The sequence below is a fragment of the Salvelinus namaycush genome, unplaced genomic scaffold, assembly GCF_016432855.1.
Source record: "Salvelinus namaycush isolate Seneca unplaced genomic scaffold, SaNama_1.0 Scaffold862, whole genome shotgun sequence".
Taxonomy (NCBI): domain Eukaryota; kingdom Metazoa; phylum Chordata; class Actinopteri; order Salmoniformes; family Salmonidae; genus Salvelinus; species Salvelinus namaycush.
Window position 1 is genome coordinate 66,487 of NW_024061600.1, and position 24,532 is coordinate 91,018.

Genomic DNA, 24,532 nt, shown 5'->3' on the forward strand with positions numbered 1-24,532 from the left:
TCTGGAATTTTCCAAGCCGTTTAAAGGCACAGTCAACTTAGTGTATGTAAACTTCTGACCCACTGGAATTGAGATACAGTGAAATAATCTGTCTGTAAACAACTGTTGGAAAAATGACTCGTGTCATACTCAAAGTAGATGTCCTAACCGACTTTCCAAAACTATAGTTTGTTAACAAGAAGTGTGAGTGGTTGAAAAACGAGTTTTAAGTGTATGTAAACTTCAGACTTCAACTGTATGCTAGGCTAGTGGTTAGAGTTAGAAGTTATGGTTAGGGTTAGGGGTTAAGGTTAAGGTTAGGGCTGAGGTTAGGGTTAATGTTAATGTTAAGGTTAGGAGTTAGGTTAACTAGACACAGCCGCCGGCTGATTTGTTTTCTTGAGCGAATGGTCAGGGGGCCGGAAAATTATTTCAAGTATTAAAGAAACTGCAAATTGACCGCAATGAGCCCAAACAGATATAATATTTGACTAAAACATCATGTCAATCCTTTCTTACATTTGTATACAATCACATACAGTCAAAATTTTGGACACCGACTCATTCCAGGGTTTTTCTCTATTTTTACTATTTTCTACATTGTAGAATAATAGTGAAGACATCACAAATATCAAATAACACATATGGAATTATGTAGTAACCAAAAAAGTGTTAAACAAATCAAAATATATTTTATATTCTTCAAGGTAGCCACCCTTTGCCTTGATGACAGCTTTGCACACGCTTGGCATTCTCTCAACCAGCTTCATGAGGTAATCACCTGGAATGCATTTCAATTAACTGGTGTGCCTTGTTAAATGTTCATTTGTGGAATTTCTTTCCTTCTTAATGCGTTTAAGCCAATCAGTTGTGCTGTGACAAGGTAAGGGTGGTATACAGAAGATAGCCCTCTTTGGTAAAAGACCAAGTCCATATTATGGCAAGAAGTTGCTACATTGAAGAATATAAAATATAAAATATTTGATTTGTTTAACACTTTGAATGAGTAGGTGTGTCCAAACCTTTGACTATTACTGTATATCTCTCTATGCCTGGGAATCCTTTCTAATTTGAAATCACTTGGAGCTGATTTGCTCGTGTTTTTACAGCCTTTGGCGTGCCACCAGTTTTGGAACTCTGGGTTAAAGGGATTTATGGTTAGGGTTAGGGGGTTAGCTAAACTAGGCATTAGGGGTTAAGGTTAAGGTTATGAGTTAGGTTAAAGGGTTAAGGTTAGGGTTAGCTAACATGCTAATTCATTGCAAAGTAGCTAAAAAGTAGTAAGTAATTGCAAAGTTGCTAATTAGCTAAAATGCTAAAGTTGTCCGTGATGAGAGTTGAACACCCAACCTTTGGGTTGCTTGACATTCGCGTTACTTGCCTTAAGTAACCATCTGTCTTATGTAACCATACCAAATGTAACATCTCATCGGCCCCTAGTAATTTGAGTGTCCCAGCTTTTCATTTAGTATGTTACGTCTTCTGTGAAACCAGGCTGCCTAATAAATACCAGGAAGGGATTGAACTTTAGTCCCAATTGGGGCCTTCTGAGTAATAGTTATTAAAGTTGACTTTTCACCTGGATTTGGACTGGAAATGTCAGAAACCTGTACTGCAATATAGGTCATTGTAACAAGCGCCACATATGTCATTGTAGCCTACTGCTATTCCCAATTTGGGCTAGCCTATTTGCTTTGACTTATTATCTAATGTTTTGTGGAAGAACTACTGTATCTAGTATCCATAATTCATATTCTTTACCTCATAGCACATTATTTTACGTGCATTAGTCTGTTAGAACTACATGAGTCTGCTGAGGGGAGAAAACTCATAATAATGTCCGTAACAGTGCGAATGGAATGGTATCAAACACCTGGAAACAATGTTTGATGTATTTGATACCATTCCACTGATTCCGCTCCAGCCATTACCACGAACCTGTTCTCCCCAATTAAGTTACCACTAACCCCCTGTGGTTAGAACTATCCAAAGATAAGGAGAAGATAATATGAGAGTGTAAGTAGGCGTGTTTGAGCTTCCTCGCCGTCCAAATTGATGATAATTTGCCACAGAGAGCAGTGTGTGTGGTGTATGTGTGTGTGTGTTAGTGTGTGAGCAGCAACGGAAGTGTGTCATTACGTTCATCGCCATCCTAAGTATCATGATTAGCTGAGGACCTGTCTCTCTCTCCCCCCCTTTCTCTCCCCCGTTCTCTAACTCTCTCTCTCTCTCTCTCGCCTTCTCTCCCCATCCCCCCCCCCTTCTCTCGCTTTCTCTCTCCATCTAAGGGATGCGTCATTCTCAAACTGCCGGGTCAAGTGGGAAACCAGTGTAAAATTATAGCAGAGAGAATAAGGTGAAAAGAAAGGAAGATTGGAGAGAGGACAGAGAGTTGATGAAGAGAAAGAAAGGGAGATGGAGAGGGAGAGAAAGAGTTGAAGAATTGAGAATAAAAGAGAGAGAGATAGCGAGAGAGAGGGGAAGACAGCGAAAGAAAGGAAGAGATGAAGAGTTGAGAAAGAAACAAGAGAGAGAGAAGGAGAGAGGGGGGAGAGAGAGAGACAGCGAGAGAGAGAGAGAGAGAGAGAGAGAGAGAGAGAGAGAGAGAGACAGAGAGAGAGACAGAGAAAGACAGTGAAAACAAATCAGCCCACCTCCTGCTACCCCTTTACATGCACACACTGCACCATCAACCCTCTGAAAGGCGAGGTGAATGAATCTGAAGAACCTGCTTCTGCTCACTTACTTTCACTCTCCATCTAAAACTATTCCCTTTCTCTTTCATTACTCCACTATACCTCCCTCCCTCCCTTCCTCACCTCCGCCTCACTCCCCCCCACCCCCTCTTCCTTTCTGTCTCACTTTACCGTTGAAAACCCTTTCCCTTTCATTACTCCCCCCTCGCCTACCTCCCCCCTCGACTCTTACGCCCCCTCCGTCCCTTCCACCCTACCTCCATCCATCCATTCTGGCAACTTACATTATCTCTCCCCACCAGCTATTATTTCTATGACTCACTACACTGCAACACCACCACACCAATACCGCCCTGACAAATTACTGTCTGACTCTCTGCTGCCCACTAGAGGACGCACGCACGCACACACACACACACACACACACACACACACACACACACACACACACACACACACACACACACACACACACACACACACACACACACACACACACACACACACACACACACACACACACACACACACACACACACACACACACACACACACACACACACACACACACAACCCTGACAGCTTTACTGACTGACTCTACTGCCCACTAGAGGCGGGGACTGCAGTCCATTCATAAAAACTGATGGGGGGGAGGGAAGAGAAAATAATCAGAATCACCTAAATACGCCAAAGACATTTGAATGTACAAGAATTGTATATATCATACATAAGATGACCCCTCGCTCCGAGCCCCTATTATTAAACAATGCAGGTTTCCTACTCGTGGAAATTCTACGCTTGACCACTGCTACACGCCTTTTAGACACGGGTATAAGGCCGTCTCCCATCCTCATTTCAGTAAATGACCACGATGACAATTTGCTGATCCCTGTCTACAAACAAAGACTCAAGAGGGAAGTTCCGGGGGTCAGGTCTGTACACCGTTGGTCCGACCAATCAAAAACCATGGTTTGATGGCAGCCTTGTAGGGAAACTGAATGAGAGAGATGCTACTTATAAACACGGCAAGGTGACCCGGGGACAATAGTATGGTTAAACGGTGCAATTACAACGTACGCAGATCGATAAAGATGGCGAAAACACAAGTACAGGGGAAAAAAGTAGCGCAATTCAGCGGTTCCGACACGAGGCGTATGTGGCAGGGTCTCCTAACGATCACGGATTGCAAAAAGAAAGCCAGTCACGTCGTAGACAACTATGCCGCCCTACCGGACGAGCTTAACACTTTCTCCTCACACTTTGAGGACAACGACGACTCTGAGCTGCCGAGAGCCCCCGAGGAAAACGAGGGCTATGTACTTACGTAAGTCATTCAAACGTGTCAACCCTCGCAAGGCTGCCGAGCCAGACGGCATCTCTAGCTCAGGCCGCTATCCCCACCTGCTTCAAGGTGACCACTGTCGTCCCTGTCCCCAAGAAGTGGAAAGAACCTGAACTGACAACCGTCCCGTAGCACTCACCTCCGTCATCATGAAGTGCTTCGAGAGGCTAGTCAAAGACCATATCACCTTGGTATGCGGAATTGGAGACAAGTGGGAGTGGAGTTGCTGTGTGGGAGATAGAATGATGGTCAAAGATTTAAAAAACATTTTTAAATAAAAAATAATAAAAAAGTACATTTCAATGACACTGAGGGGCAGTGTTTTTACAACTAATGCCGGTTTGCCTGAGGCTGATGCCATGCAGGTGTTTGTACACATATACACACACTCTCATTCAAATAAACGCACACATACATGTAATAGTGCCAGACATGCACACAAACATATACAGTTGGCATTGCTGTTGTGATTTTAGTTGTCCTTGATGTCCTTTGTTTTAAATGTATTATTTTGTTTTATTATTTTCTTGCGTTGTTGTTTGCTGTTTTCTTCTGTCTTTTCCTTTTTGTCTCTTGGTTGTTGGTGCATTGGGGGGTTCTTGGGGTTGGGGAATGGAATTAATTGTATTTTTTATTTTTCTTCTTCTTGGGTGGGGGCTGTGGGAGGGGTCTCGAATGGTTGAGGGACAGCTATTGGGGAACTGTGGGGGGATCTTGGAGGGTTCGGGTTCACGTTTTTTGGCCTGGTGGTAGATCGGTCAACGTGCCATTGAGCAGGGCATTGACCCTGGATGCTTCTGTGTGTCACTCTGAATTGGAATCTGTTGGATGAATGGTATGATGTAGTTGTTGAGCGGCTTCACCGCAAGTATATTGTATGTTTCGAATATTCAATAAATAAAATAAAATAAAAACATATCAACTCCTTCCACCTCGACACACTCAACCCTCTCCAATTCGTCCACCACGCTGACAGATCCACGGACCATGCAATCGCCATTGCACTGCACACTGCCCTCACCCACCTGGACAAAAGGAATGCACATGTGAGGATGCTGTTCATCGACTACAGCTCAGCCTTCAATACCCCAGTGTCCTTGAAGCTCACTGCAAAGCTCACGGCCCTGGGACTGAACTTAGGTCTTGGACTTCCTGATGGGCTGCCCCCAGGAGGTAAATGTAAGCAACGTTACCTCCTCGACACCGATTCTCAACACGGGGGCCCCACAATGGTGCGTCCTCAGTCCCCTCTTGTACTCTCTGTATACCCATGACTGCGTGGCCTCACACAGTACCAACTCCATCATCAAGTTTGCTGACGACACGACAGTAGTAGGCCTGATTGCCAACAATGATGAAAAGGCCGACAAGGAGGTAGGCACTCTGACGGCGTGGTGCCAGGTAAACAACCACTCCCTCAACGTCAGCAACAACAAAAGAGCTGGGGGTTTGGTCGTGATTGACCTGAACAATTTTTCCAGAGGGGAGTCTTTGGAAGAGGGGGAGACCAGGGTAGAATGGAACAGCAAGGATCTTTCCTGCACAGTGACCTTTCCCTAGAGTCGTGCAGGACCTTAACGGAGGGCAGGTGGCAGCTGATAACTCTCTCAGCAGACCGGACAATCCTTTGCAGTTTGCCCTTGGACCGGGCAGACGTATTCCCTAACCAGACAGTGATCGAGGATGTGAGGACGGAATCTATTGCTGTGTTTACACAGGCAGCCCAATTCTGATCTTTTTTTCCACTAATTAGTCTTTTGACCAATCACATCAGATCTTTTCAAATCAGATCTCTTTCAGAGCTGATCTGATGGTTAAAAGACCAAAGAATGAAAAAAAGATCAGAATTGGGCTGCCTGTGTAGAACCGTATCAGTATTGTCTCTGAGAGCTTAATAGCGATAGTCATAAGTAAAGACGTGCAGGTAGAGGATCTGACACACCAAGCTTATTCTGTAGATAATGTATTAGAAATTATAAAGCTTTCTCATTTCCTATATTGCCTTAGCAAGGCTTTTACAATACACCATGTATAATTGAATAGGTAAGTCTAATATTATTGTTCCTCCTTTCCTTATATACTTTATTCTGTTTTATCCTTGGCTACTGTTTGTTACCCCTGCCAGTACTTTATTTTGTTCCAAATAAAACCACTTGAAAACACCACACAGCCCGTTGAGAGCTACAGTACCAAGGTGGTGCCTAATTGAACAACAATGTAACTAAATGTATGAAAGCTGTTACTCACAGAGCTGTGTTGGATAGTAATGTTCTTTAATTCTCTTTGGGATCCAATTAGTCATTCTAATTAGTATTCAGGAACAAGCACTCAACACACACACACGTTTTACCCTGGTTGAGAAGGACGGAATGGAGTGTGTTTCTGATTGAACAGACAAACACCTAAAAGCTGAAAGCTCTGTCCTCCAACCAAGGGCCTTCCTTTTAACTACAATATATATTTTACTATACACCATCCTGTTTCATTGATAACTGTCAGATATCAACTGCTATTAAGATATACAGGTACTGTACAGTACATATAAAATCAAATGTTATTGATCACATACACATGGTTAGCAGTTGTTATTGTGAGTGTAGCGAAATGCTTGTGGTGTAGCGAAATACTTGTCTGGTCTGGTATGACGTCAATTATGATTTCACACATATTGATATGCTACAGTTACTGGCTGATAAGGTATCATAAACTAAAGCCACTGGATACAATTGTATTATAAGATAAGAGTCAGTAACCATGTATTCATTGTCTTACAGAGAAAGATCATTGAGTTTACTGGAGCAACAATATCCAGCTCTTTTCTCTGTGAGATGTAGTGAGTCAGTAACCATGTTTTGTGAGAGCTACTGTACAGTAGCACGACAGCGTCAGTCTTCATTCAGTTCATTGAGTTCAATTATCTGAATCACCTTTTACCTACAGTACTGAATAACAGACATACTGTATCGATTAGACAGCAACAGGCTTTCATTCATGTTTTCCATGGCCCTTTCATTGCAGCTGACACACGGACACAATTAGCTGTCATTTCCCCCCTTTTTAGCTCCACCTGCTCCAGTTATAAATGGATACGAGAGAGAGAGAGAGAATGATCAGCGACATTCTATTCATTTATTCTTATTGATACTGATTTGCATTTCATAGTCATGATGAATCACAGTGATTTGGTAGACTTGTCTTTACAAAAATGTATAATGATTTAATAAGAAAACATTTATTCCTGTAATGTCCCATTATAAATTCTTGCATCATCCCAATCATTTTTTTTTTATCATATTAACTTCTAAAGTGCTGGCTTTGTTCCAATCAATCAAATCAATATAAAAAGTCTTACATACTGTATGATATATTATGTATATTGATTACATGGCTAACCCCCCCCCCCCCAGGGGGGTATGTTTAGGTTTTTCCCTAGCACTACACAGCTGATTCAAATAATCAAAGCAAGATGTGGAAAACCCTTCTCTAAGTCTCATTTGCACACTCTCTCACTGTCTTCTCTTTTGCTATCCTCTGTTCATCTCTCTCTCTCATCCTTTCCACATCTCCTCACATCCCTCTCTCCAGAAACAGTTGTTCCCAGTACTCTCTACACCTCCTCACCCCTGTGTATCCCTCACAGAACTCCCTCACCCCCTCCCATAGCGACTTATTCAGATACACATGAACCATCACCCTCCCCTTCACCTCCCTCCTCTCCCTCACTTTCTCAAAATGGCCAGCAAGTGCCCTCTTTGGAACTGATCTAGTTTCAGCAAACATATCGATATTGAATCTCAGCGATCCTCCCTTGTACGGGATTGGATAAGGCGGAGTGTAAAAGCTGAGGAAGGAAGGTCTTTCCGGCTTGTCGGCCAACCAGGTGAGGTTTCGCCTTGCTAAGATCTCAAGGTTGCCTTTGATTGGTTGTAAGGGCTGCCAGTCTTGGATAATGGCACCACCAGGAAGTTGAACCCTGGAGGGGAGTTCAGGATCAAGGAGGATGTTCTTCAGGTGTTGCTCATCCTCTATCAGAACCATTTGAGGGACGGACCCACCTGGCTCACTTCCTGTGGTGGAATGTAGTTTGTTCCTCAGGTGTGAGACGAAACCCTCGAAACTGTCGGCCTCCCCGATGAATGAGAGAGCAGCCTAGAGAGAGAGAGAAAGACAGAGGGAGATTGAGAGGGGATGGGGTGGAGAGAGAGGGGGGAGGGAGATAATGAGGGAGTGGGAGAGAGAAATGAAGAGAGAGAAAGAAAAAGAGTGGGTGAAAACAGTACAGAGCAAACATATAGACGAGGGGGATGAAGCGGAGGTAGATGTAAAAAGAAGAAAAAGAGGGGTGGTTTGACACCTGAATTACGAGTCCATTGTGGTGTTTTCCCCCTTGTGAAAGGTGCAGCAATAGTTTGTGTGTGTGTGTGTGTATCTGTGTGTGCGCGCAAGTCTCTTAGCAATACAAGCACAGCCTATCCCTAACAAGCTCCCTCAGAAACTCAATGAATAAATCATCCATTCAACTTTATTGGCTGAGGTCAAAAGTAGAGCAATATATGGAACAGGTTCCATTTGGGACGCACACTTTGACTCAGTTAAATTAGATATAACCGGTCTCCATGTGGTCCTCAATTGGACTACTGCCGCAATAAACCAGTCTAAGTGTTTCCATTAGTACACAGCACTGTTTCGTATTGTATTCACCACACCAGTACCCATGACACAGGCTTGCATCCCAAATGGCACCCTATTCGCACTGGAGCCCTATGGGCCTTGGTCAAAAGTAGTGCACTATATAGGGGATAGGGTGCCATTTAGGACAGAGAACATGCTGTTTCTTCCTTTAGTCAGGTGTTCTTTGAAAGGCTGTTGTATAGAGCACCACACAGCCACACGCTGAGACAGACTTTTAACCCCTCTGTGTTTCCAGGTATAAGATACTGACATTTTTGGGCTGGTTTCTAGGAAGAAATAGGAAATGCAGACAGACTGTCTGGACATTTGCCTTTCAAATGGCTTTGACACAGAAGTAAAAATTCCAAAAATAAAATTCATAGAAATACAATGTACAGAAGTGCTGACTATTTCAACCACTTTTATTACTAGAATAATATTGTCATTGATAAGCTGAGTCAGAATTTAGAGATTGAACCAGGATGTGGACATGAAGATAGGGTTTGGGTTGTGTTTGAGGTTAGGGTAAGGTTTGAATCGGGATGTGGACATGAAGCTATAGGATAAGGTTTAAGAGGGTTTCTGTTTGTGCTGATATAAAAACGTGGGTTGCACGGGCCTATTGCAACTTCCTCCTCGGTCTGCATATGTATATGGAAATTCAGTCTGGAGAGGGTGGGGGAACATGGGGCGGTAAATCAGTCTGGTCTGGAGAGGGTGGGGGAACATGGGGCGGTAAATCAGTCTGGTCTGGAGAGGGTGGGGGAACATGGGGCGGTAAATCAGTCTGGTCTGGAGAGGGTGGGGGAACATGGGGGTAAGTTTTTATTCAACACTACTACAAAACGCGCTTCTTTCTACGTCCACTTGCGTTGCAGCTGCAATGAATGAGTAGCCAAGTGTATCGATAGCCCTGCCTTTTTATTATTATTAGCAGCCCGTCGTGTGCGACTCGAGTTTCGCCATCAGGTGGAAGACTGTGTCCTCTCTCTCTGGTCAGTCTCACCAGAGGAAAGGAAGGAGAGAGTAGAGACCGTGAGAGGTGGACCCCTCTGCTGCTCTCTCCCTCTCTCCGCTGATACTAATGCCGTGTTCAAAAAAACTGGGAACTCAGAAGTCGGTAATCTTTGACTTCCGACTTCAGTGCATTCAAGACAACTGGGAACTGGATTAGACCGGGAAAAATCGTTTTGAACAGTTATACAACTCGTAAACTCTAACCAAATTCCCAGTTATCTTGAAAGCAACATGACCATCAGATGCAGGTATTATCAGTCCAGTAAAATTAAAAAGCAAATTATTAACAAATTATTCCAATTTTTGCCTAGCTGTGCCTTGCAAGTGTTACACAAACTGATCTATTTTGTTATCAAAACTCGAGTTTTGAAATATAATATGGTCTGAGAATAACAATATTGGCAAATAGCCAATATGCTGTGATACTGTATTAGGCCTACTTCACAAACCTCATTCCTACAGAACTGTTTTTATTTGGTTAATGTTACATTTATGTTTTTTTTTCCCGGAGTGGGAAATCTGCGATTTGATCTTGACTCAGAAAAGGTTGGTGACCACTGGGTTAGGGGGAAAATCAAGCAATCTGTTCTGTGGCTGAATTCAAGTATTTTTTGTTGTGTTATTAAATTATGTAACCCTTGTGTTGCATAGTTTGTAACGAGAGCCCACGAGTTCTGTTAATAACAGTTCTGTTATTGACAGCGCCCCCTTTCAACCTATCACAAGACCAATAGACGGATCTCCCTTTACGACTCTGAATGGCCCTGAGGAGGTCAGGAGATAGAAGACAGATGCCTTTGGCAAGTCAGCAGAACATCTTATGATCTGTATATGTTACTGGATAAACGACCAATCAGGATATGAGTACTAAGAGATTGCAAGGGAGGGACTTTTTATTCCTACTCTGTCACAAAAAGAAAATGCCGGCAATAGCGCAAATTACATGTAAACACGTTTTATAAACACTGTATTAAACTGAAGGACTCATGACATGTTGTTATAACTTGAAACAATGTAATATCTCTTCTGATCCTCCTATGTAAAAAATAAAATAACGGACATTTTGCCGTAACATGAATGTACACACTTTTACACAAGGAGTGTTGGGTACATACAGGCTACGCCATATCATGTTAGAGATTGTGAAACGGACTTCTGTTCAAGAAAAGCATGCTATGAACACTTATGAGTAAGTCTTATACCCTGACCACACCGCTCACGTCGCGCGCACGAGCGTTGCAAAATAAATGTAGAAATCTATGTTATTCAATTATTGCACCCACACTGCTCGCGCATGTCAACGAGCGTCTGCGTTGCCAAGGGCTAAAATAGATCAGTTATATTTCTGACGCAGTTCGCGCTGCAAGTTCTGCCTCTCCCATCTCCTCATTGGTTTATAGAAGCAGATACCCACGTGCCAACTCCATTGGTTATATCCACGTGGGTGATTGAAAGACGAACTGTGTTGCCGGTCGTCGTGGTAATACTATGAAAGTTTAGATGCCGATCACCATATAAGTTCAATGATGAAAAAGCCTGGAAGGAGGAGAGATGACTAGAAACGATTCGGTTGACCGTTTTATGTGTGGATTAATTGTCTTAGTAGAGGACCTTGTGCATTTCAGGTAAAATAACAACTCAATGTTTATATCCCAGGACAAATTAGCTAGCAACAGCAAGCTAGCTAAATAGGACAAATGAGCTAGCAAGTGCAAGCTAACTAGCTACATTTCCATTTCCATAATTCCATTTCCTAAATTAATGTCATTGGTTCAGAGTTTGTTTTGATATTTTAACCTGTGTGTCGTGATCATGTTTGGTGTAGGGGGACAAAATAAATGTATGCACGATGGCGCGCATCCGGTTTGGGTTCCGTGTCAGGTTTATCTCAGGCTGGGGATGTTGTGGTGGATTGTCTTGGTGAAGGTAAGTGGGAGAGTCTCACAATGGGCTCTGGGAAACAGACTGTGTGGGTTGGGTAGGAGGTAGGTGGAGAGGTTAGTATTGGGGAGGGTTCAGAAGGGAAACTGTCAGGATTGTTTTTCCCTTTGTTTTGTCCGATCATCACAACTTTCTCCACCTTTACCCCTTTCTCCATAGTCACCACCCCAGAGAGGTCTTGGTGTGTATTGGGTTGGGTCCCTGTGTTGGGTTGTGGTTGAGGGTTTGGGTTAGGGTTGTGGTTGAGGGTTACGGTAAAAACCCTTCAAACAGTTTTCTACACCACTCAGATAAAAAAAGTTGAGGGTTTGTATAGTACAGTAAAGTAAATTATACATAGTAAATTATATATAGTAAAGTATACAGTAGTATAGTATATATTAGTATAGTATGAATTATAACTCACCCGTCTCCCTAGCTCTGTGAACTTGGATAATGCCTGTGTGGGCCCAGCTGAAGGGTCGTCAGCCTTGGTTTGTCTCTTGGTCCTGACGCTGGGGTACAGCTGCTGGATGTACTGGTCAGCAAATCTGTATATGTATACATTCCGTACATTTGTCTTCAATTTACGATGGACTTGAGCTGTGTATGTGACGTTATTTGGTGTTTACTATGTTTGTTGCTGTTCTTTTTTGTTGTGTGTAAAAAAGAAATCTGCAAATAAATAAATCATATAAAAAGATCAGCAAACCTCTGGATAACCCTAGCCACGCCACGACCCCTCTCGCTGGGGCACACCCTCAACCCCTCCACCACCACCGTACACCCCTCGTCAACGATTAGACCAGACTCCAGCGCCACCTGGGGGAGAGGGGAGGGATGACGATGGATTTAGGGATGGATGGAGGAGGCAGAGGGAGGGAAGGATGGATGGTAGAGACGGAGGGATGGAGGGAGAGATACAGAAGGAAGAAATAGGGATGATGGAAGTAGAGAGAGAGAGCGAGAGCACTACACACTGACCAATTTGCCGTCTCTGCGTCCCAGTATAACCACTCTGTCAGGCTCAGTCATCCAACCGGCATATCGATGAGGCAGGTAGTCATTCCCTCCGTAGATTTTAACAGAAATGGACATGACGTCATCGTAGTCCTTTTGTTCAGCCACCCAGAATGTCAGGCCGTCGCTCTCCCCAACACAGCTACCTGCCATGGTTTCTGTCCTGTAAAAGTTGTGGTTTACAAACAGTGGAGTAAAGAATTATTGGCTTATTATATCAGTGGTCAGCAACTGGTCAATCGCGATCAACTGGTTGATCTCCAAGGCATTCCTAGTCAATCGGCAAACATTTATGTAAAAAAACAAAAACATGAAGACTTACATTTGTTTTAATTTATTTTTGCTGTTTATAGTTGTTTTTGTTTTTAGAGGGTGTTGGCGGTAGGTGCAGCCGTTTCAGCTGCCCTGCGCACTGGATAGGTGAAGTGTTCCCATTTTTTCCCCCGGAGGGTCCAGAGAGCAACTCAAGTGCACTACAAGCCTACTGCTGGCCAATCGCATGGCTCAGATTACAGTGTCTGCAGTAACGTAGCAGGTGTAAAAGAAAGGTACAGCAAAGTTGATATTGTGAGATTAAAACGTTTAAAACCATGACTAGAGAGAGACTGTCAATTAATACAGCAAAGAGCTGCTGTTTTTACGAGTGAGTTCATGTTTAAGTTCCTACTCAGCACTGTCAACACTTTTTATTCAACACTTTTATGAGCAATAAAATGCAACCTCATCCTACTTCCACTTGCGCTACAGCCAGCACTGCAGCTGTAATGAATGAGTAGGAAAGTGTATCGATAGGCTTGCGTTGTTATTATTAGTGGCAGGGGTCTTTTTTAATATCGAGGAATATGTCACTCTGTTCATAGGAGTAACAACAATTTGTGCATGAGGCAGAAATAATGCGGTGCCACCTGAGTTTTGCCATCAGCTGGAAGACGGTAGAGGTGTGCAGTTCGCAAACAATTCATTAATTTTGATCAACGCTTTTTGACCTGCTAGTGACTCGTTCATTTTAGTAGTCCGTTTGACCTGCTAGTGCTGGCCGCAATGAGTCCTTCAGCAGGATTAATGCACGCTCCTCTGGCTCCAGAGACGTGCTCCGACCACCAACGGTCTGTCATATGCGCGCAGGAAAATAGATCAAGAGCATAGAGAAGAAAAATACATGTTTAGAAATGATAATTGATCGCATGGTGCAAAAATGACTGCAGCTAATTGATTATTGAATGTTATGGATACAGCTTTGTAGAACCAAAACTTACATTACACAACCTCTGCTTAACAAACTCGAACTCGAGAACGATTCGTTTTGGGGTTGCAGTTCGCAAACGACTGTGCTTATCATCTTGCCTGGCTACCCATACTCCTTGCTCTGGCCAACGCCCACGGACATTAGTTTCTTCTCCACAATGAGAAGTATGTAGCGAATAACAGAGCAGCGGAATCATTTTGTGTGTCGTCAGGCTAATTATCATCCTCACGGCAGTCAAGCAATGCATTCCGCCAAGAGTCATTGATAATCTAGTCCAGTTACGGCTACAACTAGACCTCGTTTCAAACGTATAAAGAAATAATCGTATTGTTATGCCTAGCAATCAACAAAGTATTCACACCCCTTTACTTTTTCCACATTTTGTTGTGTTACAGCCTCAATTTAAAATGGACGAAATGTAGATGTTTTTGTCACTGGCCTACACATAATACCCCATAATGTCAGTGTCAAAATTATGTTTTTCACTTAATATTTTTTACAAATTAATTAAAAATGAAAAGCTGAAATGTCTTGAGTTAATACGTATTCAACCCCTTTGTTACGGAAAGTAAAAATTTGCTTAACGAGTCACACAGCGGATTCATGGACATGGACACATGGACTCACTCTGTGTGCAATAATAGTGTTTAACATGATTTTTGAATGACTGCCTCATCTCTGTACCCCACACATGCAATTATCTGTAAGGTCCCTCAGTCGAGGAGTGAATTTTAAACACAGATTCAACCACAAAGACCAAGAAGGTTTTCCAATGCCTCGCAAAGGGCACCTATTGGGTATATTGGTAAAACAATTGAAAACATTGAATATCCCTTTGACCATGGTGAAGTTATTAATTATAGGTTAGATGGTTTATCAAAACACCCAGTCATTACAATGACAGGTGTCCTTCCTAACTCAGTTGCCGGAGAGGAAGGAAACCGCTCAGGGATTTCACCATGAGGCCAATGGTGCATTTAAAACACTTACAGAGTTTATTTGCTGTACTAGGAGAAAACTGAGGATGGATCAACAACATTGTAATTACTCCACAATATATAACAACCTAATTGACAGAGTGAAAAGAAGGAAGCTTGTACAGAATACAAATATTCCTAAAAATGCATCCTGTTTGCAACAAGGCACTATAATAATGCTAAAAAAATGTGGCCAAGCAATTAACTTATGGTCCTGAATAGAAAGCGTTATGTTTGGTGCAAATCCAATACAACACATTACTAAGTACCACTCTCCATATTTTCAAGCATAGTGGTGGCTGCATCATGTTATGGGTATGCTTGTTATCGTTAAGAGATGGGGAGTTTTTCAGGACAAAAATTAAATGGAATAGAGCTAAGCACAGGCAAAATCCTTGAGGAAAACTCAGTTCAGTCTGCTTTCCACCAGACACTGGGAGATGAATTCACATTTCAGCAGGACAATAACCTAAAACACATGGCCAAATCTACACTGGAGTTGCTTACCAAGAATACAGTGAATGTTCCTGAGTGGCCGAGTTACAGTTTTTACTTAAATCTTCTTGAAAATCTATGACAAGACTTGAAAATAGTTGTCGAGCAATGATCAACATTCAATTTGACAGAGCTTGAAGAATTTTGAAAAGAATAATGGGCAAATATTGTACAATCCAGGTGTGCAAAGGTCTTAGAAACGTACACAGAAAGACTCACGGCTGTAATTCCTGCCAACAGTGATTCTAACATGTATTGACTCAGGGGTGTGAAAACTTATGTAAATTAGATGTTTCTGTTTTAATTTTAAATACATTTGCAAAAATGTCTAAAAACATGTTTTCACTTTGTCATTATGGGTATTGTGTGTAGGATGAGTGAGATTATTTTTTTTAATATTTAATCCAATTTGAATAATGCAAATAAAAATGGTTTGAACAACAATGCATTGGCAGGGCAATTCAAGCAAAGCCAAAATGCGGTGATAATGTATTGGGCCTATAGCCTTCTGCACAAACCTCATTGCTACAGTACTGTTTTTAGGGTAATGTTGCATAGGCTTACGTTTTAAGTCATTAAAAAAAAATCAGAGCAATAGATCTCGGCTTGCATTTTGACTCAAAGTGATCTTGACTCAAATGTTGGTGACTATTGCTATATATAATTAATTTAAAAGTTTAAAAAAATGGATTGAGAATGTTGAGTATTGCTGCTTGTTATCTAGTTAAATAAACGTATTTCCGGCATCTGTATGCTCGTCGATTTCTGTGTCTTTATGCGTACGTGTCAGTGAAAGTGTTGAGGAGTAGTGAGCTACATATAGTTCAACTGGTAATTTAACTACATTTTGCAGTAGCTTCCCACTGGGCAAAAACTGGTTCAATCAACATTGTTTCCACGCCATTTCAATCTCCAAAAAGTATGTGATGACGTTGAATCAACGTGGGAAACATATTCGATTTGCAAAAAGTTAACATAAGGGCATTGTCTTTTTTCACCCAACTTTTAGTCTAAATCCAGTGACATGGTGATTTTTTTGTTGTTGATTTCATGTTGAATTCACATTGACAACTCAACCACATGTAAACCTGTGCCCAGGGGGTTGGTGGTAGTTGAACTAAATTAAAATCTAGGAAGTGTTTTCAGTAGTTAATAAAAAATGTAATAAAACAAAGTATTGGTGAATTAGGCAATCATTTCCTTTCTTTTTCAGCTTCAGACTGGCCTATTTCTCACTTGAAACATCATTTTTGTGTTTAATAGTTAATAGGCTAAATTACACGATGTAGTGAACTACTTTTTCAAAGTAACTTAAATTAAGTCAACAGTATTTTTCTTAAAGGTAGATTTAGTGTAGCTTAACTTCTTCCAGTGTGAAGTAATTGCTAACTTGGTAAACTGTATTTTCAGAGTAGCTTCCCCAACACCGGTCAGTGTCCCACGTCGGTTCTAAAGTAAGGTGACCAGATTTCTGAAATGAAAACCGGGGACATTTCCAGTTCGGTGGTCAATATACACTGCTCAAAAAAATAAAGGGAACACTTAAACATCACAATGTAACTCCAAGTCAATCACACTTCTGTGAAATCAAACTGTCCACTTAGGAAGCAACACTGATTGACAATAAATTTCACATGCTGTTGTGCAAATGGAATAGACAAAAGGTGGAAATTATAGGCAATTAGCAAGACACCCCCAAAAAAGGAGTGATTCTGCAGGTGGTGACCACAGACCACTTCTCAGTTCCTATGCTTCCTGGCTGATGTTTTGGTCACTTTTGAATGCTGGTGGTGCTCTCACTCTAGTGGTAGCATGAGACGGAGTCTACAACCCACACAAGTGGCTCAGGTAGTGCAGTTCATCCAGGATGGCACATCAATGCGAGCTGTGGCAAAAAGGTTTGCTGTGTCTGTCAGCGTAGTGTCCAGAGCATGGAGGCGCTACCAGGAGACAGGCCAGTACATCAGGAGACGTGGAGGAGGCCGTAGGAGGGCAACAACCCAGCAGCAGGACCGCTACCTCCGCCTTTGTGCAAGGAGGTGCACTGCCAGCGCCCTGCAAAATGACCTCCAGCAGGCCACAAATGTGCATGTGTCTGCTCAAACGGTCAGAAACAGACTCCATGAGGGTGGTATGAGGGCCCGACGTCCACAGGTGGGGGTTGTGCTTACAGCCCAACACCGTGCAGGACGTTTGGCATTTGCCAGAGAACACCAAGATTGGCAAATTCGCCACTGGCGCCCTGTGCTCTTCACAGATGAAAGCAGGTTCACACTGAGCACATGAGCACATGTGACAGACGTGACAGAGTCTGGAGACGCCGTGGAGAACGTTCTGCTGCCTGCAACATCCTCCAGCATGACCGGTTTGGGGATGGGTCAGTCATGGTGTGGGGTGGCATTTCTTTGTGGGGCCGCACAGCCCTCCATGTGCTCGCCAGAGGTAGCCTGACTGCCATTAGGTACCGAGATGAGATCCTCAGACCCCTTGTGAGACCATATGCTGACACATGCACATTTGTGGCCTGCTGGAGGTCATTTTGCAGGGCTCTGGCAGTGCACCTCCTTGCACAAAGGCGGAGGTAGCGGTCCTGCTGCTGGGTTGTTGCCCTCCTACGGCCTCCTCCACGTCTCCTGATGTACTGGCCTGTCTCCTGGTAGCGCCTCCATGCTCTGGACACTACGCTGACAGACACAGCAAACCTTTTTGCCACAGCTCGCATTGATGTGCCATCCTGGATGAACTGCACTACCTGAGCCACTTGTGTGGGTTGTAGACTCCGTCTCATGCTACCACTAGAGTGAGAGCACCACCAGCATTCAAAAGTGACCAAAACATCAGCCAGGAAGCATAGGAACTGAGAAGTGGTCTGTGGTCACCACCTGCAGAATCACTCCTTTTTTGGGGGTGTCTTGCTAATTGCCTATAATTTCCACCTTTTGTCTATTCCATTTGCACAACAGCATGTGAAATTTATTGTCAATCAGTGTTGCTTCCTAAGTGGACAGTTTGATTTCACAGAAGTGTGATTGACTTGGAGTTACATTGTGTTGTTTAAGTGTTCCCTTTATTTTTTTGAGCAGTGTATAATTAAAATAGCCAATGTTATATTATCTATGAAATAAAAAAGGGGGACAATTCCGGTTTCATGTATTTATTCTAACAGGCACACTGTGATACAGAGAAAATAACTATATTACAGAAACACTACAGACAAAACAGAACTGTCCGATCTGAACAGCCATTCAGTGGTCCTGGTAGAATAAGAGCAAAAGAGAACATGAGCAAAATTGAAAAAACAGACAATAGTATATGTGAAATACTTAACATAGTAAAGAAATAAGATGCTGATGAGATTGGTAACTACATAATATACTTATACCAACCTAATCTGTATATTTCTCAGAAGAAGGTATCTTCTTCAGGATTGCTTTGGCCAGCTTCTCCATGAACTCCTGGCATGGGAGGTTGAAGTTTATCTTCACAATAAGCATGGCCTTGATGGTAGAAACAGTGAACCTATTTCTTGCTGCTGTCCATAGATCATTCATTTGGGAGAACACTCTCTCGACTGGCGCATTACTTCCAGGTAAGCACATGACAACAGACGCTAATCTAGCCAGGTTAGTGTGTGGGATGTCATTCTCTTTGAAGTGGGTAACCACTGTGCTCCATCTGACTAAGCGGTGTCTCCGATGTTTTCCATTCTTCAAGCGATCCCCCCTTTATGAACTCTTGCAGGCCAGTAACCTCGTCACACAATGCATCCTCATTGATGGTCACATTGGGGCATTTTTCCTGCAGTGTGCCTGCCTGCTGCCTTCTGGATCTCTTCACGCAGAGGTTGCCTTTTTAAAAGGAGACAATGTAAATCTTTTAGATTATCTGTGTGCTTTCCCCATGCTTGCAAGTAGTTCACAGCCGTAATGAAGAATGATTGGGATGTTTTGAGAAAGCACTCTTTAGACATGGCTCCATTTTCCTCTAGCTCTCTCAGAAGTCCTCTGACCAAAACTGGAATGAAGTTGTCATCACGTCTTGCAGTGAATTTTGCTTCAACGTTTCTCAGAATTGCAGCGGACTCCACAGCACAGTGATCCTGGCCTCCAAGCATCTTGATCGTGTCACTGAATACGGTCAAGTTTCCATGGACAAAGGCCAGCCAAAGTTCAGTCAGTGGATCTTCGAACATTGTTCACAGGACAACAGGGCATTTGTCTTCAGAAATGAAAAAGGATTTCAATGGCACATACATTTTCATCACTCTTTCTAGAGCAGGGAGCATGGAGATCCAACGAACATTGCTGTGTCCTAAAATGTTATGGTACTCCTGGCCAACAAACTCACAAAAGCCCTTCAGTCTTTCTACTCTGACGGTGAAAATATGAATATATCCAAATATCTTTGTGAGCAGGTACTCAACATCATATCCAAAGCTGTTCTGGCCGTGTTATGAATGATGTGGGCAGGTACTCAACATCATATCCAACGCTGTTCTAGCCGTGTTATGAATGATGTGGGCAGGTACTCAACATCATATCCAACGCTGTTCTGGCCGTGTTATGAATGATGTGGGTAGGTACTCAACATCATATCCAAAGCTATTCTGGCCGTGTTATGTATGATGTGGGCAGGACAACCTAAGCCAATCACCTCCCGCTGCAGAGCATTTTTAACTTTGGTATGGACTAGAGGTCGACCGATTAATCGGAATGGCCGATTAATCGGGGCCGGTTTCAAGTTTTCATAACAATCGGTAATCGGTATTTTGGGGCGCCGATTTGCCGATTTATTTATTTATTACACCTTTATTTAATCTTTATTTAACTAGGCAAGTCAGTTAAGGACACATTCTTATTTTCAATGACGGCCTAGGAACGGGCAGAACGACAGATTTTTAACCTTGTCAGCTCGGGGGATCCAATCTTGCAACCTTACAGTTAACTAGTCCAATGGCACTATATAATAGGCCCTATCTATTGTGCTTAGCAGGGGAATGTAATTCAGACAGTTTCATTAATTTGCCTTTCTTGAAAACCCACAGGACAGTGGGAGTGATCAATGGAGTGGGAGTGATCAATGGTATTGCACATCTAGAGTTTTCACTCTACAAACACCTGATTACATTGCACTCCACGAGGAGCCTGCCTGTTAGCGAATGCAGTAAGCTAAGGTAAGTTGCTAGCTAGCATTAAACTTATCTTATAAAAAACAATCAATCAATGACTGTCATTGCTCCAATGTGTACTTAACCATAAACATCAATGCCTTTCTTAAAATCAATACACAAGTATATATTTTTAAACCTGCATATTTAGCTAAAATAAATCCAGGTTAGCAGGCAATATTAACCAGGTGAAATTGTGTAATTTCTCTTGCGTTCATTGCACGCAGAGTCAGGGTATATGCAACAGTTTGGGCCGCCTGGCTCTTTGCGAACTAATTTGCCAGAATTTTACGTAATTATGACAGCATTGAAGGTTGTGCAATGTAACAGGAATATTTAGACTCATGGATGCCACCCGTTAGATAAAATACGGAACGGAATAAACGTTTTGTTTTCGAGGTGATAGTTTCCGGATTAGTCAAAGGTATATGGTTTAGAGAGAAATAGTCGACGCGTTATAATTCCTGTAATAACTTGCGGCTGAATTTGAAAGGGGTTCCTTCGTTATTTTACCGTTCATGTCTTCCATAGAGAATGTCTTGATCTACTTCAAATAAGGTCTGTGTTTCGTGCAGGCTTAAACCGCCTCGACGTTTTGATACCCGTGTAAATGTCACTAGGATAAGGTAACGTTTGTCAACATATTTTCATAAATCCACTCTACAAAAAAGTTTCTTCGCTTATATTTAGCCAATATTGATCAGAGTTACCTTGTCCTATGGATATCTACACAGTTATAAAATTGGCACGGTGATGTAAGCCTACACGAAGCACAGACCTTATTTTAAGTGAATCTAAAAATATCCTATGGAATAAATGAAGGAACCGCTTTTCAGATTTTGCTAGAAGGTGTCATGGGAATTATGACTCGCACTTTGGTTGTCAATTCTTACCATGCCCATTATTAAAATAGGATTTCCTGCATATAGAAATTCAAGTTTTTGTTTTCAACATTCATCACAGGTAACTTAAACTCTATTTTTATTCAAAGAGTTGAGAGTATTTGTCTCCTAAGCAGACTCTTCAGTATCATTGTCACTTCAGAGCTGTGTGTGTATTTATGTATTATATTAAGTTAAAATAAAAGTGTTCATTGTTCATTCAGTATTGTTGCAATTGTCATTATTACAAAAATGTGTGTGTGTGTATGATATATATATAAAACTTTTTTTTTAAATAAATCGGCCGATTAATCGGTATCGGCTTTTTTTGTCCTCCAATAATCGGTATCGGTATCGGCATTGAAAAATCATAATCGGTCGACCTCTAGTATGGACATTGACCCTCCCCAGCCTATTCAGTCCTCCAAAGTTGGTATTTGTTGTAGGCAGAGAATGTTTTCCGGGTTACATTTTTGGATGACCACCAGGACCTCAGCTGCAATTTCCTCTGCTGTTTCTCCATTCAATTCAACAAAATCAAGCAGTTTTGTTTCCACAGATGTGCTGCCATCATATATCTTACATATGACTACTATTGGCAGCAGCTTTACATGTCCATGATTGGACGCATCAATGGACAGGGACACAAATTCAACTTGGTCTAGGTCCTGTGTTACCAAAGTGGTTGCCCATGGTGCTAACACGTTACTCAATATGGCGTCACATTTTGTCCTAGCACATGTGAACTTTGGCTCACAAAGCTTCCGTGTCAGTTGTGCTGTGCAGTCCATAGATCTGTAACTATGATTGTGTCACAGTGTGGTATGGAAAGACACCCTCCTGCACAGCTAAACCATATTCTTCTTGGGAAGGCTCTACCTTCTTGAAGAATGTGGTGACAGAGGGCATACCAACACGGGCAATCAGAGAGGCTTTATGCTTTTTCGTCTGCTGATGTTCTACCACTGCCGTTCTTCTCCGGCTGCCAATTGAAAGAGAGGAATTACAAAGGGTGCAGTGAACAATTCTATCGTCTTGACCTGAGCGTATAAATGGAAATTCTCTCATGTTTTTCATAAGTGCATTTCCGTTTCTTGGAAAGAGTCATTGTATCTCCTCTGTCTGTTCTTCTTCACTCTCCTTTCTTCACTCTCCTTGTGTCACTCTTCTTAGTCTCTTAACTTGTTCTTCTCCTCCAATCTTTCTCCTCCTCTTTTCTTCACTGGTCTTCCTTTCCTTCTCTTCACCTTTCCACCTCACTCTTCTACACTCCTTGCTTCACTCTTTTTACTCCCTTAATTTTTCCTTCTCCTTTCTCTCCAATCTGTATTAATAAACAGCATACTATTAGATAAAATACTTTGGTTAATTGATTCACATTGCTTGCCTCATTTTTGTATTTTATCTCAAAAACATTGTTTGGAATAATAAATTGGCAGGCTCTGTAACCATATCTTTACCTTTCCTCCTCTGCCTCCTTCACTCTCCTTCCTCCTCTCCACTACTAATGTTATCCATGAACATTTCTAAATATATTTTCACACTACTTATTATAATGCCAAACCATTAAAATTGTAATCTACAAAAATATTCTCAGAATTAATTGTGCATTCATTTAATATAATCATATTTTCAAAATAGCCCGTCCACTGCATGTTTACATGTGAACGTTTTTTAACCTAGCTACCATAACAGTAACTTAGCTAGCTAACTTAGTCTACATAGCTAACGTTAGCTAGCATAACCTATTTAAAACCTTATAGAGCAGATCATCTATCTATATAATAAATTGTGACTTAACATCACTAGCTAGGATCTCAAACGATCTCAAACGAGTGTAACTTACCTGGCTTGAAAATACGTTTGTGGTGATGTTGTGGATTCACTTGACACTTGCTAGCTTCTGGCCGAGTTTTCCACTTAAACTATCGCGAGCAAGTAGGTAGTAGAAGAAGAGTGAATGAAGCTGCTATAGCGAGCACCCCCTCTACTGGACAAAACAAGCACAACGCGATTGAGACGTCAGCCGGTAGGCTCTGCTGCCCGGTCTTTCTTGCCAAGTAAAATATTTCACTTTGCGGTCTGTTTTTAACGCACAGTTAAAAACGGGGACATTTCCGGGGACAGCTCCAGCCGGGGACAGGCCACCAAAAACGGGGACTGTCCCCGGTGAATGGGGACGTCTGGTCACCCTATTCTAAAGCCATTCAGTGTCCTAGCTGTTACATTGCAACATCACCACCCTGAATTTACTGTAGGCTTGTAATTTACTGTAGGCTTGTAATCAGACAGACAGGCAGCAGGTGTAGTTAGGCATTCAACACAGAACAATACACGCAGGCTATGTCAGCCAATATCGAAAACCAATCATTTTAGGCTATATAGGGATCCGTTTTCAATGCACCCCAACAAAACATACAACTTTGTTGTTGCAATGTTACAATTACTTTTCCATTAAGAAGTTGTTAAACATAGGGCTAGACTTGCAAACATTGGACATTATCACAATAGCAGACGTTTTCTCATTGCAACTTTATCCGAAAAATAATATGATATAAAAAATATTAACTTTATGTGTAAAGAATCTATATACAGAGAATGAACAACGTTTCATACCCCGTGACTTGCTTTGTCGCCTGGAAATCCTTGAGTTAACTAGTAATCTGCCAGCAGCACAAAAAATAACGTCATATTTATATGGTAATGAGGAAACCTTCAAAATAAAAGCCCTCATTTCAAAACATTGCAATATGGTTAAATCATTCAAAAGATGTTTAATTTTCAGCAATGGTCACTTTTGTTGTCCCAACAATAAAAGGCTATTAGTAATTTATGTCTCAGCTAATGTGGGGTGGAAAATATTCAGTAGAGTCTCTACTAACCAAATATGGTTAGTTTTTGAGGGGGATAATGTCACACGGTCTGCTGCTGGCTTTTCACTCTATCCGCTATATAGCCTCCAATACAAAACACTGTTATAGACTGTACATGGGATACATATTGGCTTGTAGAGAGAACTTTTCTACCTGTCTCAGCTAAAGTGAGGTGAAAAATACTTAGTAGGGTCTCTACTAACTCGATATGGTTAGTTTTGGATGGGGACCGTGTCGTACATATCCAG

General features: G+C 42.0%; 1 protein-coding gene across 2 annotated transcripts; it reads right to left on the reverse strand.

Moving 5' to 3' along the window:
- Nucleotides 1-7,132: 7,132 nt before the first annotated feature.
- On the reverse strand, nt 7,133-24,085 carry LOC120043089 (probable N-acetyltransferase 16). Of its 2 annotated transcripts, none has more exons than XM_038987816.1 (5): nt 24,028-24,085; nt 12,610-12,808; nt 12,338-12,447; nt 12,053-12,176; nt 7,133-8,166 (listed from the first exon to the last, which is right to left on the reverse strand). In XM_038987816.1, exons 2-5 carry the CDS (start codon nt 12,796-12,798, stop codon nt 7,585-7,587), a joined length of 1,005 nt encoding a protein of 334 aa, XP_038843744.1. In that variant the 5' UTR covers nt 12,799-12,808; nt 24,028-24,085; the 3' UTR covers nt 7,133-7,584. The 2 variants fall into 2 exon arrangements, with proteins under 2 accessions (XP_038843744.1, XP_038843745.1); XM_038987817.1 differs by lacking the exon at nt 24,028-24,085 and adding an exon at nt 23,258-23,334.
- Between the last annotated feature and the right edge of the window lie 447 nt (nt 24,086-24,532).